The sequence below is a fragment of the Temnothorax nylanderi genome, unplaced genomic scaffold (assembly GCF_030848795.1).
Source record: "Temnothorax nylanderi isolate EJ_2023f unplaced genomic scaffold, tnyl_v1.0 TNYL_tig0161_pilon, whole genome shotgun sequence".
Lineage (NCBI taxonomy): Eukaryota > Metazoa > Arthropoda > Insecta > Hymenoptera > Formicidae > Temnothorax > Temnothorax nylanderi.
In genome coordinates, this window is record NW_027249223.1 from 26,446 (window position 1) to 50,547 (window position 24,102).

At 37.8% G+C, this 24,102-nt stretch overlaps 2 protein-coding genes across 2 annotated transcripts in view; one reads left to right on the forward strand and one right to left on the reverse strand.

Moving 5' to 3' along the window:
• Positions 1–24,102, forward strand: part of LOC139777755 (uncharacterized) — a 185,653-nt gene that overhangs the window by 3,290 nt on the left and 158,261 nt on the right. The window lies entirely within an intron of this gene.
• Positions 6,539–7,799, reverse strand: LOC139777769 (uncharacterized). Its single transcript, XM_071715369.1, has 3 exons — positions 7,795–7,799; positions 7,366–7,539; positions 6,539–7,287 (listed from the first exon to the last, which is right to left on the reverse strand). The coding sequence occupies exons 1-3, from the start codon at positions 7,797–7,799 to the stop codon at positions 6,594–6,596; spliced, it is 873 nt and encodes a 290-aa protein (XP_071571470.1). The 3' UTR covers positions 6,539–6,593.

A 24,102-nucleotide genomic window follows, 5' to 3' on the forward strand; every position in this document is an offset into this window, starting at 1 on the left:
TTTAGTAAATTTAATTATTTTGTATGTCAAAGTTTACGATTATTTAAAGCTTTACTTTAACTTTTGTTTATAACTTTTGTTAAAATAACTTTAAGACGTGTTAATTTTGTAAAAAATAATTGTGTTAAAAGAACTCAAAATAATATTTAATTTCTACATGACATACATAAAATGTTAAGTTATCACGTTGACATAAATGTAACACATGAAAATGTTAAGAAAATAATAACATAGCTGTTGTATGTGTATTTTACATTGAAGTAATAATTAAATTTTGGTAACACAAGAAAATTTTAACGTATGGACCGATACGTACATACGATTTTTTGCTACGTACGTGCCGCGTAACGCAAGATTCTCGTACGTAATTTCCGTACGTAAGGCGTAAGATACTACGGCAATGTACGTGCGCTGGCTCTTAGCCTCTCGCCTTTTCGATGGCAGGAAAATGATACGCTATCATTTCCACACCACCTTGCGGTAGATAGCTTGGTGCGTTTTTTTTTATAGTGGTTTCCCCGATAGGCCTAATCCACTCATTATTTAATGCAAAAATTGTTCGAAGTGCCGTCCTCTCTCTCGTATGCAGAGGCCCTTCGTACAATATTGCGCGCCGCACGGTGCGCCATGTCCGGCGTAATAGTATGAAAGGCCGCAACAATAGCTTCACGTACCTCGTTTTCTCCACCATTACGCCGGTGCTCGATTAGACTTTTTATATGACCCCATACAAAAAAGTCTAATACATTTAAATCTGGCGACCGTGCCGGCCAGGCGATTGGGCCACCACGACCCATCCACCCATCCGGAAAACGCGCGTTTAATATTTCGCGCACTTGACGACTAAAATGAGCGGGAGCTCCGTCGTGCTGAAAAATTAGCTGCGCCCGTACGCGAAGAGGCACATCCGCGAGAAGAACTGGCAATTCATTCTCGATAAAATTGGCATAAATATTGCCAGTTAAACGCGGTGTGTGGGAGGAAATATGGACCGATCTGGAAATAATTAATGAAAATGTTTCTTTACTTAAACAGCAAGAGAAAATTGCTTTCTTTCTACTTTTACTTACCACTTGATTCCCGATTACTCCCGCTCATACGTTTATGGACCAGCGATATTGAAATCCGCCTTCACGGACGACGTGCGGGTTTTCATCCGACCAATATACAAAGTTCCGGGAATTGAATACGCCGTTTGGTGTAAACGTCGCTTCGTCGGTCCACAGAATGTAATCCGGGTAGCTGAATTTAAGTAAACATTAAAAGAATCTTGTTCGGGAGTCACTGAACCAGGGTAACCTTTTATTAGCCATGGTAACAGCGGATACGCTGGATCTCCAATAATCAAATATGGCACTTCCATACCATCAATATTTTTGCTTGACTGCAAGAATTATTAATAAAGTAATTGGAACATATTCCTTACAATTGTTCAACATAAAATAAATCTATTCGTATTTTCGATCCGGAACATGTATGAGAACAAACTTTCACCTGATATCCATGAAAAATAGATTACTTCAATAAGTTGAATGTTTTTCATACCTGTGGAATTAGTGTATGTACATTTTTATACAAATTAGAGTCTTTGAACACAGCAGCGTCGTGAGTATTCCCTGGATGTCGGATGCAAATATATCTAAATCTATAAATGTAAAATATGAACAACTAATGATTTATAAACATGATTACATAAAAATAGTATGTATTGCTTGCATACCTGCATTTGTCATCAACAACTGCTTGGAGATTGTATGAAGGCCAGCCCTTTCGATTCACATAATCTCTATAGCCGTCAGCAGGAGCCAGAATCGGTATGTGCGATCCGTCAATGCAACCAATAATTTGGGGTACGTGACATCTGTTTTCAAAATTATTTGCTATTTCAACAGCTTCAAATTCGTTCGGCATATGTAAGTAATCTGCCATCATCACGTTATTGATGGCATTCACAACTTTATATAAACATTTCTTCACCGTAGATTTGTGGATACCAAAAATATTACCGACTACTTGATACTCTGCACAACTTGCCAATTTGTATAAAGCAACAGCCACTTGTTTTTGCATTGAGAGTGGTTCTCTGGACTTTAAAAAAATAGGTTTCGGTTCTAATTCTTTTTTAAGAATATCACATAATTTATTAAATGTATCTTTGCGCATTCTAAAACTTTCAAGCCACTGTGCATCATCATATGTATTCAAAACGATGTCATCCCAAAAGTGATAACTTCTACGTTTCATCCAAAGACGTCTATTCGAGACAAAGCAGAATTCCGCGACAAGTGTTTTATATACAGAACTTACAAGAACATTAAAATATGTGACTTAAACGATTAATGTAAACTTAAACGACTACTGTAACTTTAAACGATCAATAAAAACGTAAACGACTAATGAAAATTTATGTCTTACATTCCAACGTTAGATAGTTGCATATTGAGCATGATATTCATCACAGTTTTTTTTGTTTCTTAACTTTGCAAAATCCCCTTATTTTAATAATCCGTTTGCGCTATTATTACTGTATATAAAACACTTGTCGCTACAAGTGTTTTATATACAGAACATACAAAAACATTAAAATACGTGATTTAAACGATTAATGTAAACTTAAACGACTACTGTAATTTTAAACGATCAATATAGGTGTAAACGACTAATAAAAACTTATATGTCTTGCATATACTACTGCAAACTTATTTAGTTAGTTTGTCAGTAGCAGACGATGTTTGCGAAGGATATGAGGGTTGAACAAAATACCTGTTTTGTGGAATAGGTGATGATACCTGTAATTCATGATTAGATGGACATAATGGAATTTCCAATGAAGAGGAAGGCAGTGATGTGTAGTATAGTCTGATGTAGCAGACGGAGAGGGTGAAGCTGGTGACACAAAAGTTTTCAATGTTTGCGGTGACATCGACGAGCTTGAACTGCATGTTAAAGCAGACATTGATGATGGTGAAGGATTGCGCACAAAAGTAGGTGGTGGTGTCAGCGAAGAATATACGGAGGATTGAACTGTCGGATAAAATGATGGTTGATACTGTTGCTGCTGGATCGTTTGCAATCCTTTTAGAAATCCATCCATAAGCATGCCCATCTGTTGCATTTGATGATCATGTTCTTTTTTCATGATCTCAGCCTCCCATTTCCTCTGTTCTTCCATTTGTTCTTGCAAAGATTTATTCAGCAATTGATTTTGTGTTGTAAAAATTTCATGAAACATCTCGGCTTCTTTTTTGACAAACGTTTCACTGAATTGTTCTCCCCTCTGTATATTCGATAACCATCCTGCATAAAAGAAAACAAAGTACTGCGTGATTTCTGCTAATATTAAGTGTAAATAATTAACTATTTTTTTCCTAGACAACTACATAAATATCTATAATACTGACCTCCAGTTTTTCTACCTCCCTTTCTATTCTTATCTGAGCTAGCGAGTAGTGCATCTAGCATTTCCACAATAACATCTTTTGCAAGAAATTCGGTATCACTGTCCGTTCCTTCTGAAATATAAATCCATATTATTTGTATGAAATATAAATGAAGTAGTTGAAAGGGAAAAAATATGCATTATATATATATATATGGCGGCAGTGTGGTCTAGTGGTAGAGCGCCAGACTCGTAATCTGAGGAACCAGGTTCGAGTCCACTAGAGCCATGTAAACATGGAATGTTTTTCCGAAGCTGCGCCCCTCCGTGCAAGATAGGCTCTTGTGCGGAGCAAACTCCGTCTTTCGGAAAGAGACGTTAAGCCGTTGGTCCAAAGGGTTAAAGTGAGAGGAGCAAGGGTAGTAGTGTAAAGGTTTGGGTAACGTTCCTTATAAAAACGACTTGCAAACCCTGCGGGGATAAGCAATAAAGATAGTTTATGAGTTTTTATATATATACATATATATTGTATATATGTGTTACAGCCCACTCGGCATGTTATGTTGCTGAAATATTGAAATATTCGGAAATGGTGCAGAAATATTTCGTTAACATTTCATTTGTAACTATGCATCTGAAATATTTTAGAAATGTACCTGCATCATGTTTTTTATAATATTGCATTAACAATATTTCTGAAATTTGTCAGAAAGTTGTTTACAATATTTGCAAGTTTCTGTAATATTGAAAAAAAATGTAGCAGATACAATATTTCAGAAATATTTCTGAAACGTTATAAAAGTAATAGTACGTTTGCATTGCACGAATAATATTTCTGTAACATATCAAACGCAACATTGCATTTAAAATATTTCTGAAAAATTTCTGAAAGATTGCGTAGATAATGAAAAATTGAATTGCAGGCTGTGAATTTCTACAATTTTGCAGAAGAAATATTGCAGATGTAATGGTTTAGAAACATTTCTGATACATGATAAAACTATTATTACGTTTACATTGCACGCGTTATATTTTTGAATGTTTCACATACAACATTGCATTTGTAATATTTCCGAAAAGTTGCTGACAGACTTTAGAACTTATAAAAAATTAAATTTATTATTATATAATTATTGCATTTTTTCTCTTTTATTAAGAATTTTCTGATATTCTAAATTTTGTCATATGGCATTTTTAATATAAAATATAAAATATTTAATAATATTTAATATAAAATAATATTCGACGCTGACTGGCAAAAAAGATTTATTCGTATATCTGTATTGTTAATATTGTTATGCGATAGCTTTATGCTCACCAAAATAAGCAAGTATAAGAAAGAAAGAAGCGTCAGAGTCAGAGGATCACCACTACCCTATTCAATCATCGATGTCAAGCGACAAGGCACCGGTATACTACTTGGATGGGTGACCGGTTGAGAGAGCGGATTTCTTCGGACAAACGCGCGACGGCTATACGCACATATATGGCTTAATATATTTTTTTTGTTCCGGTAATAAAATATTTCATTTTTTACATATCAACAAATTTGCGTCAGTAAGAAAATTTTGTTTGCTAATACAAAACATTTTTCTCAGTGTAAAATGTATTTAAAATATCTCTGAAGTGTTTCTGCAATATTTCGTAGATATATTTGAGAAATATTTCAGTATATTACCGAAATATTGCCGAAATCTTTCAGCAAGGTTGCTTTGAAATAATTGCGGACATTAAAACATTGCCGAAATGATGTAGAAACGGTCGTGAAATATTTTTGAAATATTAATGAAAGGTGTAATATTTCAAATGGAATTTTGCAGAAATGTTTCTGAAATATTACATGCCGAGTGGGAGTTAAAACGCGAAATTCGTCAAAACCCGAATTTACTGGTAAATTCTAGTTTTAACTAAGCCCTTTCGGTAATTCGCGTTCTAACTGAAAGAATTTAGTTAAAACTAGAATTGACCGAATGCTTTAGTACATTCGCGTTTTAACTGAAATAATTCAGTTAAAACTAGAATTAACTGACTGCTTTAGTAAATTCGCGTTTTAACTAAAATAATTTAGTTAAAACTAGAATTGACTGATTGCTCTTAGTGAATTCGCGTTCTAACGCAATGATAATAAACATCATCAATCAGCATTATTTCAATATAATTATAATGCAAGAATCTTAATTTTTATTCAGTGAATATTATACATATGTTACGCTCAAACACCGAAATCGCTTAGTGAGCGAAAAAAACATCCACAACGCGTTGTGGACGGTGCTGATCATCCAAAGACCGAAATGAGATATTTTTTCGGTGTGTGGTTGTTTTTATTATCCACAACGCGATGTGTGCATTTGAGAAACGTCCACGACACGTTCTGCATAACTTGCATGTACTTTAAATTATAAAGCGAGGTCCACGCTGCCTACCGGCGGAGGTGGGTGCGGGAGGGGGGGCCCAAGGCCCCCCCTTGCACTCCCCCACGTGTGTGTGTGTGTGTGTGTGTGTGTGTGTGTGTGTGTGTGTGTGTGTGTGAGTGACGCGCTTTAAAAGTATTTAAATGGTTAGTGATGCGCTTTAAACACTTAAATACTTTTAAAGCGCGTCACTCACACACACACACACACGCGGGGGGGGGGGGGTGCAAGGGGGGGCCTTCGGCCCCCCTCCCGCACCCACCTCCGCCGGTAGGCAGCGCGGACCTCGCTTTATAACTTAAAGTACATGCAAGTTATGCAGAACGCGTCATGGACGTTTCTCAAATGCACACATCGCGTTGTGGATAATAAAAACGACCACATACCGAAAAAATATCTCATTTCGGTCTTTGGATGATCAGCACCGCCCACAATGCGTTGTGGATGTTTTTTTCGCTCACTGAGCGATTTCGGTGTTTGGGCGTAACACATATATGTAGGTATAGCATTGCCGATTGAGGAATTTCGCGTTTTAACTGTAAGAGAAACACGTTAGACCGCGAATTTACTAAAGCAGTCGGTTAATTCTAGTTTTAACTAAATTTTTTCAGTTAGAACGCGAATATACTAAAGCACTCGGTCAATTCTAGTTTTGACTAAATTATTTTAGTTAGAACGCGAATTGCTGAGCTGGCTTAGTTAAAACTAGAATTTGCCAGTAAATTCGGGTTTTGACGGATTTCGGGTTTTAACTGTAACATATATATATATATATATATATATATATATATATATATATATACCTATAATTTCAATTTCCTGAGTTTCTGAGGCACTTGAAGATTCGATACCAACACCATCAACTGCTTGAACCGATGGTCGACCACCAAGTAATTCATCCATTGCTTCGAAATATTGAAATGACATACGATCATGCCCACTGATTGAATTTTATTTCTTTTGCACTTGTAGTACATTTCTTTTAAATGCTTCATTTTCAATTTTATTTGTATGCCACTTTTGACAAAACCAGCTTGTTTCATGTTTGACTCCAAAGATTTATAAACATCGATATGTTTATATTTTTCCCCGTCTATCAACTTTAAAATTCGTTTGTCAATGCACAATTGAATGAAGTAATTTGTTTCTTTTTCCGACCAATTCATTCCTTTCTTTATTTTGATATTCACTGTACTTTCTGACATGTTTTCTACATCTTTGCAAACTGCATCCAAGCTTTCTTCGCAATCATTTTCCATTTCGTTATTGCGTTTCCCAATTGTACTCTGACTATACATGAGCTTTTCTCCATCGAGAAATTTGCAGTCGGCCGTCTGCATGTAGCACTTGTAGCAAAAATACGCTGCGCAATGAAGTCTCGTGTTGAGATATTGCCACTCGAGGTATTCGTCAACTTTTGCCTGTTTCTTCGAATCGGACGGATACCAGTGATCGTCCACTTTAAATTCTCGGCACACGTATCGCGTGATTCCTACACTAAAACAATCAAAGGCGGTCAAAACGATAAAGTGAAAGTATTATTTTGTATATATTATTTTGCTGAGAAAGCGATACCATTTAGCAAGTTTGAAGCTGTCGTGCTCAATAACGGGAATTTTCTTAAACGGATTAATCTGCTCGTATTCTGGAGTATATTGCTCGAGATTATTCAGATTTACGATCTTCTTTTCGAACGGTATGTTACACGTTTTGAGAAATATGTATAATTCCCGTGTAATTCCTGCTGGCCTTCTTTATGTCGATGTCGAGCTTCAACTTCCACTATTCGAAAAATGTACCACAAATGCGGAAATGTACTACAAACGCGGATGATTGCATCGGCAATCATAAACAAAATTATTGTCGATATCGAGCGGTCGAGCCGTTAGCCATATTCAATTTTCGCACAAAAAACTTATAAACGCAGAGCCATCTACCAGTATCTATTGGTACACTCTCTGCACTTTAGGCGATCTTTAGGTCACTTGCGTTTACACGCGTTACGTCATGTGGCCTAATTTAGGTCAGGGCACGCGAAAAAGAGACCTGACCCAAGCGAGGTCGCAACTGTTTACATCGTCGCGACCTATCGTGTTTGGGTTGTGTTAGAGTAAAACATTTAAATTTCCCGCGTTTACTAGTAAGTTAGTTTTTCTTAAAAGTTACGACATGGTTCCCATAGCGGTTGGTATGCTGTATACTAGTTGTTATAAACTTAAAGGTTGGCTGTACTGTACACACGATATTCTCTTCCGTTTTTATAGTCACGCCGCTCGCGCTTCTATGCTCGCGTTATTCTGTGTATCCAAAATAATAAAAGGATCATATTGATACATCAACATGGTAGCAGAGCGTGGTTCCTCGTAAGTGGAGACTGCAGTGAACATTGACAGTTCGGTTACTCGTAAGTGGAAATGAGTACGGCAGTGAACATTGACAAAAGCGCGGTAAAAGGGCGCGGCTGTCTGGTGCGTTTACTGGAAATCCGCAAACATGAAATTTCATGGAATCGAGAAACTTCGAGGTGCCGAGAACTGGAACATCTGGAAATTCGCGGTGAAAAACTTGTTACGTGGAACCGAGGGGGCATATGAGGTGTGCAACGGCGAAGTACAGAAACCGGCGCCGTTGGTAGCGGCTGCGGCCGCCGATATACAAGCTGCATACCAGGTAAACCTGAGAGCGTGGGACAAGGCGGATCGCGCCGCGAGTTAAATAATCGTGAAAACCCTGGAATCAAAGGTAATGGCGCTACTGGTGACGTATGAATCGGCGAGAGAAATGTGGCTCAAATTACATTCAGTATACGAACAACAAACGAAACAGGCTGCACATACGGTTCAAGCAGAATTCTTTAGTTTTAATAAAAATCCAGTCGATGATATAGTAACTCATATTCAGTGTTGTTAGACGGGCCGGTTTTTCCGCGCATGCGCGTCAACTGTGGCTTCAGTAAAGAACCTATTAGTACTGAATAGGAGTTCATTAGTCGCCCATACAAAATTGTTTAAAAATTGGGGAAAATTTTAATATATTTAATATATAATACATATATACGAAAATATAAATATTAAAAATTCAATAATCTGTATTTAATAATAAAAAAATATAATAAAAAATCAGTTAAAAAAAAGTGTGCAAGTAGAAACTTGCACACTTTTTTATTGTGATAAGCTTTATTGCGACTAATATTTGTTATACTATTACAAAAATCAATTAAATAATTAATGTTTTTATTAAAATGATCCCTACTAATTGCGGATATTTCTTAATTTTTCTATTTTGTTTCATTTTTTTATTTATACATTAGTTTTTTATTTCTACTTTAAAATAATTTTTTAAATATATAAAAAGTAATTTTATTACTAAAATTATGAAATAATAAATTAGTGACACAAATGAAGTTTTACAATCGACACAATGTTAAATCGATGTTGACTTGAGTAGTTCAGGCTACATGGTCCATATATGGACTTGAAAATATAAGACTGAAGAATATAACAGATTTTAGAATTGAATAAATTGCAACTGGTTTGGCGCAATTTTTCTAATTTTATTATATTTTTAAGTATTTTCTACCCGTATTTCATATGTAATTCTTTAAGATTTGCTTGATTAGTTCTCGAGGCATCCTGTCTTTTTATTAAGGACGTTCAATAAATTTATTCGATCGCAATTTCTGTGAACAAAACACTGTTGCTGCTAAGGTGACGACTTCCTCTATGAGGAAGCAAAAACAGGAAGGAGGGTGATATAATTTATGAAATAAAAGACACTTGTAAGTAAAATATTTTATTTGGCAGAATCTCATAGAATACCAACATTCGTTGCAAGGGTAAGGAAAACTGCCAAAAACCTTACCAGTATTCATAAAATAAAAGTACATTTTGTTATAAAATTGCATTGTAATAAGCATTGTACTTAATATAAAAACAAAAATAATATTGAAATATTTGTTTCATAAAAAATAAAAAATTAATAGCATTTTAAAATTACATAAACAGTATTTAAATATTTAATAATCAAATAAAAGTAAAATATGCATTTTAAAACAAACGTATTAAATACTATTAAATAAAATACTATTAAATAACATAAAAATAAAATTTTATTTATTATTAAAAGAAAATAAATAATATTAATATTTACTTATATATTAACATAAATAACATAAATAACATAAATAATTTCTGCATAAATTAAATGCTCTTTGGTTTCATCTTCAATTCTGAAATCATACAAATGATATTAATAATAATAATGACTACCATGTATTGCAAAATATTGGCTAGATGTGTGACTCTAAGCAAAATAATAATAAAAAAATAAAAGCAAAATTATTATTTCTCATCAGATGTGTTTGTATGTCCATATAAATTTTGTGAATTATGCAGTTCAAGATGCCTAGGATCAGTTTCAAAATTAATACAATTAATGCCTTCAGCTTGAAAGCTTGACCGAACTATGCAAATTGCAGAAACAGTATCGTTAGATAATCGGTTCCTTTTTTTATTTTTTACATCGGTTACTATAGAAAAAATTCGTTCGGCCTCGGCATTTGAATGAGGAAAACAAAGAACTACTTCGACCAATAACTTTAAATTTGGAAAGATTTTTTCCTCATTAGAATCTTTATATTCTACTATTTTACCCCACATATCATCAATGTCTAAGCAAGCTAATTCTTTTTTTTGTTCATCGTTAAAAATTCTTGGTAAAATTCTCCATTCAACATTTAATTTAGTAATATCTATATCTTCTACAATCATGGCAATATGAGTTAAATCTTTAATTTTTATTCTATTTTCATCATAAAGAGCAATCTGTGGTTCTAAAAAAGTTAAATGTTCAAAAAGAAGATCCTTGTATGGTAAACGTTTTAGCATTTCTTGAATTGCCGTTTTATAAAAAGCTAAACAAGCTAATTTCATTTGATGTCTACATTCCAAAGATAATGATTCTAAAAAATTTTCACATTCTGGTCCAACATATACATTTTCCAAATGTAATATATTTTGTTCGTCATCTACATTTAAATTACTAATATCTTTTAATGAATTTACAGTCATAAAATTTTGAGCTAATTCACGAATTAATTGTTGGCTAGTTTCTAATAATTTGTGAAGTAAAATTTTACGCGATTGAAATAAAGCATTAAACTTATTAAAAAAATTTAATATATATTTTAAAAATAAAAAATATGCTTTAATTGTGTTATCGTCTAATTGTGATAAAATAATTTCCGCAGATTTTGATTTGTCTTCAAATACTTCTACTGTGAAATAATGTTTTAAAATCTCCCAATTTTCAAGAATTCTAACAACGCACTTATGTAAACTGAGCCATCTAGTATTTGATAATTTTAATAACTTATTGCTTTCCACATTGAAGAATGTTTGAAATTCTGGTAAATTTGCACTTCTTTTCGCACTGCCCGAAATATAAGTATAAATACTTCTAATTAAATGTTCACAAGATGAAGGCAATTTAGCGCAAGCTTTACTAGCTACAATCGCGGAGGAATGGCAAATACATCTTAACATTACTAATCGCGGTGCTTCTAATTTTAAAAGTTGCATAAAAGAATTATTGCATCCAGTCATTACAGATGCATTATCACTTGCCAATCCGACAATATTTTTAATTGGAATGTTTTTACGGATAGTAGTTACGGATCCAATTTGCCGACTTCCCTTACCTACATTAGTCTATCGACTAGAGGCTCTTTACCTTGGAGACCTGCTGCGGATATGGGTACGAACCGGCGCGACACCTCCACGTGGCCCTCTCCTGGATTTTCAAGGTCCGAGGGGAAGATCCGGACACCGCCGCAACTGCGGTGCTCTTCGCGTTCCAAACCCTATCTTTTTCTTTTAAAAGTTTTTTGAAAGCTTCAAAAAGTTTACTCGCGGAACAATCTTTCGCATCTAAAGATACTAATTCTAATAATTGTGTCACCACTTTTTTACTTAAAGGAGAAACATATCGAACAAGCACGCACATTAATTTTGTGTCTGAAATATCGGTACTCTCGTCGATTAAAATAGAAAATTTAGAAGACTGTAAATTATCAACAATTTTTTCGACTTCGCGTTTTGCTATTACATTTTTAACGATATTTGTACATTTAAGTCGGCCTGCTGACAATAACTGTACAACTTTAGGATTTTCACAAATATCCTTCAATAGTGAAATTAAGTGATCTGCGATGTCAAAAGCGATATTGTGTTCAGCAAAAAATGCTCCTAATTTAATTTTGGCTCGTTTGGCTTGATCTTTAAGTGACAATTCTGGTAATTCGTCATTATTATCAATTTCTTTAAAATTTACATTTTCAATATGTTTGACCGTCCGTGAATGTTTAACCAAATCTGTTTTACAACATCTGATGGTCTTATTGCATGCAGTACATATTGCTTTATTTTCTTGGTGGTAAGGAGCCAACCATCCTTTAAAAGCATTCTCATCTAGCCATGAAGAATGGAATTTCCTAATTTTACGTTTCTTAATTGCTCCTTTTCCATTTGAATCTCGATCTGAATCCATATTGAAGTAAATAATGTATACTTACCTTATCCTAGCCTATCCTAACGTCGAGCCCGCCAAGGCGCCCATTTCTTCTACACCGGCAGTACTGGCACCGGCGCCACCGGCACTGTATTCGGTGCCTCACCCCACCCGTCATCGTCGCGCATGCGCGAAAAAACCGGCCCGTCTAACAACACTGCTCATATTGCAAAATTTGAAGGTTTGATTCTACGTATGCAGCAACTGAATGTGAAGCCAGACGAGTCATCGCTCATGGTCAAATTACTGGACTCGCTTCCGGATGATTACGAGAGCCTTCGACAGGCGTGGTGGGCGAGGCCTGAAAATCAACAAACAGTCGCTAACTTGGTGGGATTGCTAACGTCCGATGAAAAGCGTCGACAACAACGAGCTGAAAAACAGGACGAGTTGGTAGCACTAATGGCGAGTAAAGCCAAAATCCGAGGAAAGAGCGGCCGTGGCAGTATTAGCAGCAATAAAAGTAACTATTCGAAGAAACCAGCCGAATCCATAGGTGAAAGTAACAAGGATAAGTTCTCAAATTTCAGGTGTTATCGGTGTAATGGCGTTGATCACATTCGTCGTGATTGCAAAAAGAAAAAGCAGGGTGATACAGACACTTCGAAAGATGGATCAAGGGACGAGGCGTTCGTCTGTGAGGCTCTCAGCGTTGAAGAAAATGACATTTGGATTGCTGATTCTGGCGCAACAGATCACGTAACCCATCATGGTGAATGGTTTTCGTTTTTTGAACGGTTCGTGACACCGGTTAAAGTATACATTGGCGATAAATCAACGATGGATGCTCTTGGCAAAGGCACTATCAAATTCGAAGCACTGGTTAATGAGAAATGGATATCTTGTTATATGGAAAACGTCCTGTATGTACCGACTGCACGCAGAAATTTGTTTTTAGTTATCTCAGCGCTGAACAAAGGAATGTCATTTAATTCTTCAAAGAGCGAATGCAAATTCGTGAAGAACGGCATTGTCAAGGCTCGTGGCGTTCGAGCCGGTCAATTATTTAAGATGATAATCCGAATAAAGCAACGGGAAACTCCGTACGTAAGTGAAGCAAATGTGTCATCAAAGGATACTTTGCACACTTGGCACGAGAGGCTCGGACACCAAAATAAACGACACGTGAAGAAGCTTCTCAAGGAACACGGAATCGACTTCGTGGAAGATGATCAGTTTTGCAGAGCCTGTGTGGAAGGTAAGCAGCATCGAAGCAGTTTTCGTGAGCGTCAACAGCGTGCTACAGAACCTAGCGAGATTATACATGCTGATTTGTGCGGTTCGATGGAGTGTACGTCAGTGGGAGGATCGAGGTACTTTGTATGTTTTACATGTGATTTCTCGAGATTACGCATGGTTTATTTCCTTAAGGAGAAATCGGAAACTGCAGAAAAGATTGCCGAGATGCTACAAGTTGTCAAGAATCAACGTGAGCGACCGATAAAGATCTTCCAGTGTGATGGTGGCACGGAGTTCGACAACGCTGAAGTACGTAAACTCATGAAGTCAAACGGAGTAACGCTGGCAATCACGAACCCATACTCTCCACAGCAAAACGGCTGTGCTAAGCGGACTAACAGAACCGTGGTGAATCGCAGCGATGGAGGAGGAAATGACTTCTCTGGAAGAAAATTCGACGTGGGACTTGGTTGAACTACCAGCAGGCCGCAAGGCTATTTCGAACCGTTGGATCTATTGAGTGAAACGCAATGTTAATGGTGAAATCATTCGGTATAGGCTCGTCTGGTCGTCCGAGGATTCAATCAGCGAGAGGGAGTCGATTACACCGAGACTTTTAGCCCTGTTGTACGATTTGATACAATTCGGACGGTGATAAGTGTTGCAGCAAATGAGAAATTGGAACTGGCTCAATTTGACGTCAAAACAGCGTTCTTAAACGGCGTGATAGAAGAAGAGATTTATATGCAACAGCCTGAAGATTATAAGGACGGCAGCCAGCGTGTGTGTAAACTCCTAAAGAGCCTATATGGATTAAAACAGTCCCCGAGATGTTGGACTAAACGATTTAAAGAGGTTATGATCTCTTTCAATTTACAAGAAAGTGCAGCGGATCCGTGTTTGTTCTATCGTATTGTCGGTGACGACAATAAGCTAATTGTGGTGACCTACGTCGACGACGGATTAGTTGTTGCGACGAAGAAAATCAGTATTGAGAAATTCCTGAGTAGATTGAAAGCGGAATTTAAAATAACGGTTGAGCCAGCCGGATGCTTCTTGAACGTCCAGATTGATCGTCTCGACGACGGTTCAATTGTCATCAGCCAGAAGAGATATACTGAGGACATCATTCGACGTTTCAACATGGAAGATGCGAACTCGGTTTCGACTCCAGTCGAGAAGGGTCAACTTACGGAAGAAACAACAGATGAAGAGACAAATGCCCCATATCGAGAGGCAGTGGGATGCCTTATGTATCTGGCAGTAGCCACGAGACCGGACATCGCGTTTGCTGTGAGTTACGTATCACAGTTCCTCGAGAAGCCTAAGGAACAGCATTGGGCCATGGTCAAGCGTACCCTGAAATACCTTAAGGGTACGACCACAATGGGCATTAGGTACAATGCTGTTGTAGTGGCCGGTGAGCTGGAATCTTACAGCGATGCCGACTACGCAAGTGACGAGGCTACGCGACGCTCAGTCAGTGGCATAGTTATCAAGTTCAGCGGAGGAGCTATTGTTTGGGCGAGTAAACGACAGCAGAGTGTGGCCTTATCTACTACGGAAGCGGAGTACGTGGTCGCCAGTGAAGCTGCGAAGGATGCTGTATGGCTGAGTCGTTTGTTCAACGAAATTTCGCCATTGGGGAATATGTATCTGCTTCTGGTGGACAACGCTAGTGCTATCAAGCTAGCAAAAAATCCGAGCTTTTATAAGCGCTCCAAGCACATAGACGTGCGTGCTCACTTTGTGCGTGAACGGGTCCAGAATGGAGAGTTGAAGATAGAGCACATTTCAAGCGGGGAACAAGTCGCAGACGTCTTGACGAAACCGATTCCGCGCGTGCAATTTTAACGGTTGCGTGAAAAGTTAGGCATGGTTGTACATTAATCATGGACTTTAGTTATATGGACCCTAAGATTTATTTTTGTTTCTAAAATCCTGTCTGTAAAAGGAAAATTTCAAGTTTAAGGGAAAGTGTTAGAGTAAAACATTTAAATTTCCCGCGTTTACTAGTAAGTTAGTTTTTCTTAAAGGTTACGACATGGTTCCCATAGCGGTTGGTATGCTGTATACCAGTTGTTATAAACTTAAAGGTTGGCTGTACTGTACACACAATATTCTCTTCCGTTTTTATAGTCACGCCGCTCGCGCTTCTATGCTCGACATACAAACGTTATTCTGTGTATCCAAAATAATAAAAGGATCATATTGATACATCAACAGGTTGAATATAAGGTATAGGTCGCGGCCTAAACGCACGGTGTAAACTAGGTCATTGCTTTGAAAAATAATTGTTGTGCAACTACTTCTAAAAAATAAAACCCAAGTGGTATATATCTTTGTGTTCCCATTCAAGGGTCTTTCTATTCCAATTCAAGTGGTAATAGCTTCTTAATTCTCCTTAACAAAATTATAATATTACAAAGAATCATTTTAATCACATGTTGATTAAGGCGGTTGATCATGATATACTTTATGTCTACATTTTTACTTATGACGTCTTCGTATAAATGCATTAACGAAGCATTAGATAATATAATAAAATCCCTCTTTGAAAGGAAAGACTCTTTTATTTACCTACTCTCATATTTTTTACCACATTTGTTACTTCGTTTAAAATAGCATTTTGTTTCTCCAAATCTATATACCATAGGCGTGAAGTCCTTCATAGTTATTGAACTTGCTAATACTATTAAAAAGATCAAACCATTTATTAAATAAGCTGAGAAAACGTGCAGTTTCGGGCCACATCAAGCAATCGCTCATGAAACCACGAAGACCGCATCATTCAATTGCAGCTGTATTAGTATTTGAAAATATCTGCGTGGCTAATTTGACATTTTGCCTATAAGATCCTATGACGTCTAAGTGCAGTCGTGACAATTTATGAGCTGTTTTTAAATTCTTTACATTAATTTCTAACAATCTTTCTAAGCAAGATTTATTAATAATAAACTGGCCATTTATATAAAAACCGGAATACAATAGATGATTTCTTAATAATTTTATCAGATGCGATATATCGGTAAATACGTGTATTTTTTTTGTTACATTGCATGGATGTAGGAAATAAGTTTTTTCTCCATCTGCAACAGAATCAATTTCACGTTCTTTTAGGACAGCCTGATTCGTGGTTCCCAAATCGCACGTTAGAGCAACGACATTATAACCATTACGATGTAATTCTGCGATTACATCCAGAATAATATTTTTTGTCATGTCTTGATCGAATTGATAATATACCGGTTGTTTCTATTTTTTAAACAAATCTCTACTAACAATGACCTGGCATTTCTTATTTGGTCCAATCGCTCTTTCTTCCCTCCTTTCAATTGCAATTTGTTCCATAATATGTATTTCGTCGAAGCATAAAACAGTCATTTTTTCTGTTTCCGACATAGATTGGCCTTTATAACTCATAATGTCTATGACATTTTTTAAAATGCCCTCAGTCAAATCAAGTGCCGTTGCTCATCTTCGAAGTGTTGACATTCCAGGAAGAGGAATGTTTCGTGCCTTTCGTAAATACATATAGGCCTTCGGGCTTACGCTACGCAAAGACATTACAGTTGCTATGTCTTCCGAAGACCAATAATGTCTTTTTCTGCGAAGGATTAAGGAGCATTTTGATTTGACCTGGAGTAAATACAGAGCTCAATATTTCTGCACATTTTTCTCTACATTGTCTCTTTTTTTATTTTTATTTAGCAAGTTCACGCTGTAAAATCCTGATCAGTAGTTCCGATTCTGCACATTTCCTTCTTAACTCTTTTATTTCATGATGGAATTCTAATTTATCAGACATTGTATCAGCTGTATCTGCAATGTAACAAACATATTCAATATGCATACAAAATGCAAATATACAACCACATTTTAAAAATAAATTCTTACCATCTAATAAATGTCTTGAAATCGAAGCCTCCATCTGGTCTTCAGGCAGTATTACATCCATCGCAGCAGGCATTGCATCTGGCATTATCATAGATTCATCAAGTCCTGAAAAAATGAACAAATTATTAATATATGTATAAGCTTTATTAGAAATTTATATTTGAAGTCAGAAAATCATATATAATAATAATAATAATAATAATACACACTCTTGACTACTGAAGAAGATGCTTGTACACTTTCGCTAGTTGATAAGCCTAAATTTTGTGTAAGAACTGCATCAGGTTTCAATATACGTTTTCTTGCCGTTGTATAGTCTAAGTTATATGGTTACATCCACGAAGACTCTTTGTATGCTGCTGCATCAAAGTGAGCAGAACAGATGCGTCCTTCATATATGGTGCATTCCACGTGTCAGGAGTCCTGAAGTCCTCCTAAAATTGAACTGCTTGGGATTTTTTAAATGATTTTTAAATGGTAAAGATAAAAAAATAAGTATTGTATGCCTTGCACCTAAGATATTGGAGGTAGGTCGTTTTAAGAAATTTTTCTTTTTTTGACATTTGTAGCTAAAATTACAAAATAGGTATACAAAATTTTTATAGATACAACTTTTTTAGAATTTTTCCAGTACTTTCAGATAAAAAAGTTAATTTTAGTAAGAAAAATTTAATAGTAGAAAAAATAAATTTTTTTACTTTTAAGTAAGTAAATGAAAAATTATATCCACTTTTAAAAATCTAAAAAAATTCTCCAAATTATACTTCAATATATGTAGAATATGGTACTATAAAGAAAATTTTGAGATAGCAATGGGACCTACTCGTAAACGAATATTTTTTCTAAAACAAAATTGGATTTTTAGCCCAGCAAAAAACTCTATAATATCAATTTGTTTTTAATCAATCTAATTATTTAATACGGCGCCGCGGCGAAAGGACCCCGCACCATTCTTATGGAAAAATGTCTTTCTGCGGATTTGGCCAATTTTTCGATATGTTGTAGTTCTCGTCATTTTGAACAAATGTCTCAATGGGCACAACTTGATCCTATGAGCCGTTTCCGCGCTATAAGCCCTGGAAGGTCCAGATTTGACATGTAAAGGTATAAGTTTTTCGACTCGATATATGTGACCCTCGGTCTAGTGTGTGTGTGTGTGTGTGCGTGTGCGTGTGTGTGCGTGTGCGTGTGCGTGTGCGTGTGCGTGTGCGTGTGCGTGTGCGTGTGCGTGTGCGTGTGTGTGTGCGTGTGTGTGTGTGTGTGTATTGTAAACCAAGGGACTTGGTTTATAATAGAACCTTGTAACAATCGCGTTTTCCCCGCTCGGAATTAGCTCGCCGGGCCAGGATGAGAAAACGTGGAGACACTGGTTGGTTTCACAAAAACTTTATTCCTTATTCTCTATTTGATAATACAAATTGATGGAGGGTGTGAGTGTATGTGCTTGTGTGTGTGGCTCCGCTGAGCCGCTGTGTACGTGTGCGGGGTGAATTCGCGGACAAGAGACGGAGGCGCGGTTGCCTTGAATTCGCGGACAAGAGACGGAGGCGCGGTTGCCTTAAATTCGCGGAAGCGCGGTTGCCTTGAGTACTTATCGCTAGACTTATGACTACGCGGGCGGATTCGCGGAGGCACGGTTGCCTTATGCGGACGGTCAGGGGGTCAGGAGCTCACTCGGGGGCACCCGAGCGAGCGGCCCGTACACCGGGGGCACCCGGCTTGAAGACGGGGGCACCCGTCTTCCGTACGGCGGAAAGGGTCGGGGGCGCCCGACCCAGCGGCAGGAGAGGGCAGGTAAACCAACCGGGGGCACCCGGCTGGGAGGCCCGTACTCTGGGGGCACCCAGGTGAGAACGGGGGCACCCGTTCTCTGCACGGAGGACGAGGTTGGGGGCACCCAACCTGGTTAAGCGGTCTCGGAGAGTGGTCGTGTCGGGAGCAGGAGCTGGACAGGACTGGTGCCTGGTGTCGGCTCGAGTCCCCTATTTATACCCCAAATTAGCGAGCGGTGGGGGCTGCCCCACCGCTCGGGCACAGGAACACGTGTGCCGTGACGCCGAGCGCGTGTTAGCTGGCCGTCAAGGCCGTACCGCTAGTGACGAATACGCGTATCGTCACAACCTTAACTTCATTCACACTCACATTCATACCCATTTCATACACTCATAATATTTTGCTTCCTCATAGAGGAAGCTTTGTGATGGTGAAAAAAAATTTTTTCGAGATTTTGATGGAAATAGGTTTAGAATGTTCCAAAATGTCGAGAAATCATATTAGTAAAAAATGTCCGGAAGTATGTATGTATGTATGTATGTGTGTGTGTGTGTGTGTGTGTGTGTGTGTGTGTGTGTGTGTGTGTGTGTGTGTGTACGGATTTTTTGTACACGCATCTACTTCTACAATTTTTTAGATACCGGGTTGAATTTTGGTACACAAATAGAGTATCATAGAAAGTATGTTCTCCTCTAATTTTATTAAAATCTGTCGACCGGTATGGATTTTAAGGAGATTTTCATTTTTTAGAAAAGTGTGTTTTACGCTGTAGCTTTCTTAATATTTGAGATATCGATCTATTTCTAATTCTATTATATTTTTCAGTTTTTTCTACCCCTATTTCATATATATTTCTTTAAAATTTGGTTAATCAGTTCTTGAGTTATAGAAATTTCAGTAAACTTGACTGTTTTTTTAAACAAAAATTTTAAAGAATGATTGATTAACCAAATTTTTTATTTCCTTTCTTTATTTTACATTCCTTCTCCCTCCACAATTTCGTCAATACGTCGCCTTTCATTTTCTCCAATACATCATTACATAATCTGTTTACAATTTTATTACTATTATTCCCTAACTCTATGAACCAGTCTTTGGTGTAATCACAGTCTTTGATATAGTGCCCAAGGTTATCCTTGCCTTGGCCGCAGAACACACACATCACCTTCTCATCCTCCAACCAATACTTATTACCTTCCTCCATATTTCCACATCTCAATCTTATTAACGCTCTTACATTATCTCCCGCATTTAACTTAACTAGGTTTTCCATTTTCAAATACCTGGGTCCATCCATACTCATATAGAGCTCCTTATACCTTTCATTATATTTAGTTTCCATTATCCTATTCTCCTCCATTTGTCGTTGGATCTCCCAATCCCTGTGCACCATTTCCGTCTTAATATTACCCCCCGCTGCCCTAATGCCCTCTATAGCTTGCACTCCCCAGCCATTCCTATTATAATATAGTTCCCTCTCTTTACTATACATATCCCCCCAGTTATTCTTATCCTTATCCAACCAACATTTCTTTAACCATCTATTCATACCAATATTCATCTTCCTTTTCTGCCCTTGTTTTCTCTTCGAACTTCATTGCTCTTAGCCCCCATCCTATCCTCAACTTTTTTAGTCCCAATTCCTTTAACATCAAATATCTAAGCGTGCAGAAATCCAATCTGAAAACCCACCTTACGTAATCTAGCATAATCTTCTCTAACTCTTTCTTTTCCGCCCAGCCCCAAATCTCCACCCCATACGACAACACATTTTGTACTAAGTATTTAAATAATATCCATCTCCTACAGAAGTCGTTTTTACAGATCCTTTCCCCTAATCCCCAGACTCTATTGGCTACCATCCTTCCTTTACAACTCAGCTCTTTTATATGATCCTTATAATTTCCTTTATTATTAAATACAAAGCCCAGGTATTTGAATGACTGGACCTCTTTTAATTCCTTATCCTCCCATTTTCACCTCTCCTTTTTCTCTTTGTTTCCCCTATTAAAAACCATAACTTTAGTCTTATCCGCACATAATGATATTTGCTTTTTCTTTAACAATCTTCTTAACGTGCCTATCATGTCCATTAACGCAACCCTATTTTTCGCCACAAACACCATGTCATCGGCATATTCCAGCAACCATATCCTGTCATTAAGTAACGGCACCCCCCCCCCCCCAATGTTCCTATCCTTTAACGCTTTTCCTATATCTGCGATATACAGATCAAACAGAAGTGGACTCAGCACACAGCCTTGGCGAACTCCTTTGTGCGTCCTGAACTCGTCCGTCAGCCCTTCTTTTGTTCTTACGGTAACCACCGTATCCTCATAGACTTTCTCCAATCTCCTTATAATATCCAAATTTACTCCCTTATCCTTTAGGGTTGACCACAGTTGTTCTCTATCCACATTGTCAAACGCCGCCTTCAAATCCACGAAAAGTGCATAGATCTTACTCTCCTTCCCTCCTTTCATCTTCTCCCTTTGCACCAGATGGTTCAGAATGAAGACATTGTCCATCGTAGATCTTCCCCTTCTAAAACCTGCCTGGCTCTCGAGTAGTAATCCCAGTCTCTCAACCTCCTGCTCTAATCTATTTCTAAGAATCTCCGCGTAGATCTTGTATGCCGAGCAAAGAAGAGATGTTCCCCTGTAGTTTCCAACGACCTCCTGGTCTCCTCTCTTATGTAAGGGCACGATTATGGACGTCTTCCAATCCTTCGGGAGGACTCCCTCCGTCCATATCTGTCTCAGCAGCTCTACTAGACCATCTCTGACAGCCCTGCCACCGTATTTCCATGCTTCCATGGGAATACCATTCACTCCTGCTGCCTTCTTTGTCTTTAGCTTTTTCACGGCCTCATGTATCTCCTCTTCACACGGCATCTCCTCCCCTTGATATTCCTGTGCCCCCGAGGGCTCCCTAGGATTGTTACTATATCCATCGTCTACCTGTACAACCGTGCCCTCCAATAACTCCATAAAGTGTTTCTTCCACACCTCCTTCCTTATATTAGCTTCCTTCCATACTTTCTTCCTCCTTTTTCTATTGATAAACATCCATACCTCTGTCACGTTCCTCAGATTCTTTAGCTCAATCTCTTCTTCCTCCCTCTTCTCCCTTTGTTTCTGCTCCGCCAGCTCCTTCAGTTTCCTCTTTTCCTCCAGAAACTTGTCTTTCCTTTCCTTACCCATTCTCCATTTCTTGTAAAGTCTATGCACCTGCCTCTTCTTTCTTGTACACTGCCTGTCCCACCAATCTTTGTGTCCTAGTTCCCTCTTAACAGTTTTCAGCTTTCTCTTTACCACGGCCTCTTGTACTATATCTTTCAGCTTCTGCCACTTATCTTCCACCCCTGCAGGTCGTGTTCCCATATTATATTAGGTGTACAACTTAGTTCGGTCCGTTTTCAAACGATGGCTCTAGGTGCTATAAATGGTTGACGGCGACAGCTGATTTTTGCTGTATCGTGAAGTGTCAACATCTGTCAACCAAATATTGTTTACAAGCCTTTGAGTTTTGCACAACAAGTTTAATTTTTACTAAGCTAAATAAGCTAAATAAGCACCATTTGCGGGAAGTTTTGATTTTCTGTTTCAATTGGAAGAAAAGTGCAGCTGAAGCGCATCGAATGCTTGTGGAAGTGTATGGTGAATCTGCACCATCGGATAAATCTTGCAGAGAATGGTTTCGACGATTTAAAAGTGGTGATTTTAGTGTTGAAGACAAAGAGCGTTCGGGTCAACCGAAAAAGTTTGAAGATGAAGAATTAAAAACATTACTCGATCAAGATTCGTGTCAAACGCAAGAAGAGCTCGCAAAAACATTGGAAGTTACTCAACAAGCTATTTCGAAACGACTCAAAGCCGCGGGATACATCCAAAAGCAAGGAAATTGGGTCCCATATGAATTGAAACCGAGAGATATCGAACGACGAATTTTGCATGTCCGAAATGTTGCTTGAACGGTACAAAAAGAAGTCTTTTCTGCATCGAATCATTACCGGGGACAAAAAATGGATTCACTACGACAACCCGAAACGCAAAAAATCGTATGTAAAGCCCGGCCAACCGGGAACATCAACGCCGAAGCCGAATATCCATGGTGCCAAGATAATGCTCTGTATTTGGTGGGATCAGAAGGGTGTGATCCACTATGAGCTGCTAAAACCTGGTCAAACCATCACGGGAGACTTCTACAGGCAACAATTGATCCGTTTAAAGCGAGCTATAGCCGAAAAACGTCCAGAATATGTGTGACCAGACACGAATCCATAATCTTTCACCATGACAACGCTCGGCCTCATGTTGCTGTTCCGGTTAAAAACTATTTGGAAAATATCGGATGGGAAGTTCTGGCTCACCCGCCTTATAGCCCAGATCTTGCCCCTTCCGACTACCATTTGTTTCGATCGATGCAGAACGCTTTGACTGGAATACGCTTCACTTCAGAACAGGGTATCAAAAATTGGCTCGATTCATTCTTGGCTTCAAAAGATGAACGCTTCTTCCGCGACGGAATCCATAAATTGCCAGAAAGATGGGAAAAAGTAGTGGCTAGCGATGGACAGTACTTTGAATAAGGTATTAATTCATTTTATCGTTCAAATAAATGCGTTGTTCAAGCAAAAAAACGGACCGAATTAAGTTGTACACCCAATACATTCCCAATCGTGCGTTTTTGGGAGTTTTTCTTTTAACTTTCCCCACCCTTCTTCATCCACCCATGTTTCACACAGGCTAATATATGAAATCGTACTTACATATAAATTTCCAAAAATCTTTCCCTTTATTCCCTACCCTCGCCACGTTCCAAAACATTATCTTCCTACCTAATCTATCATTTTCCCCTCTGCTTCTCTTTTCCCTTTTCTTCTTATCCTTCTCT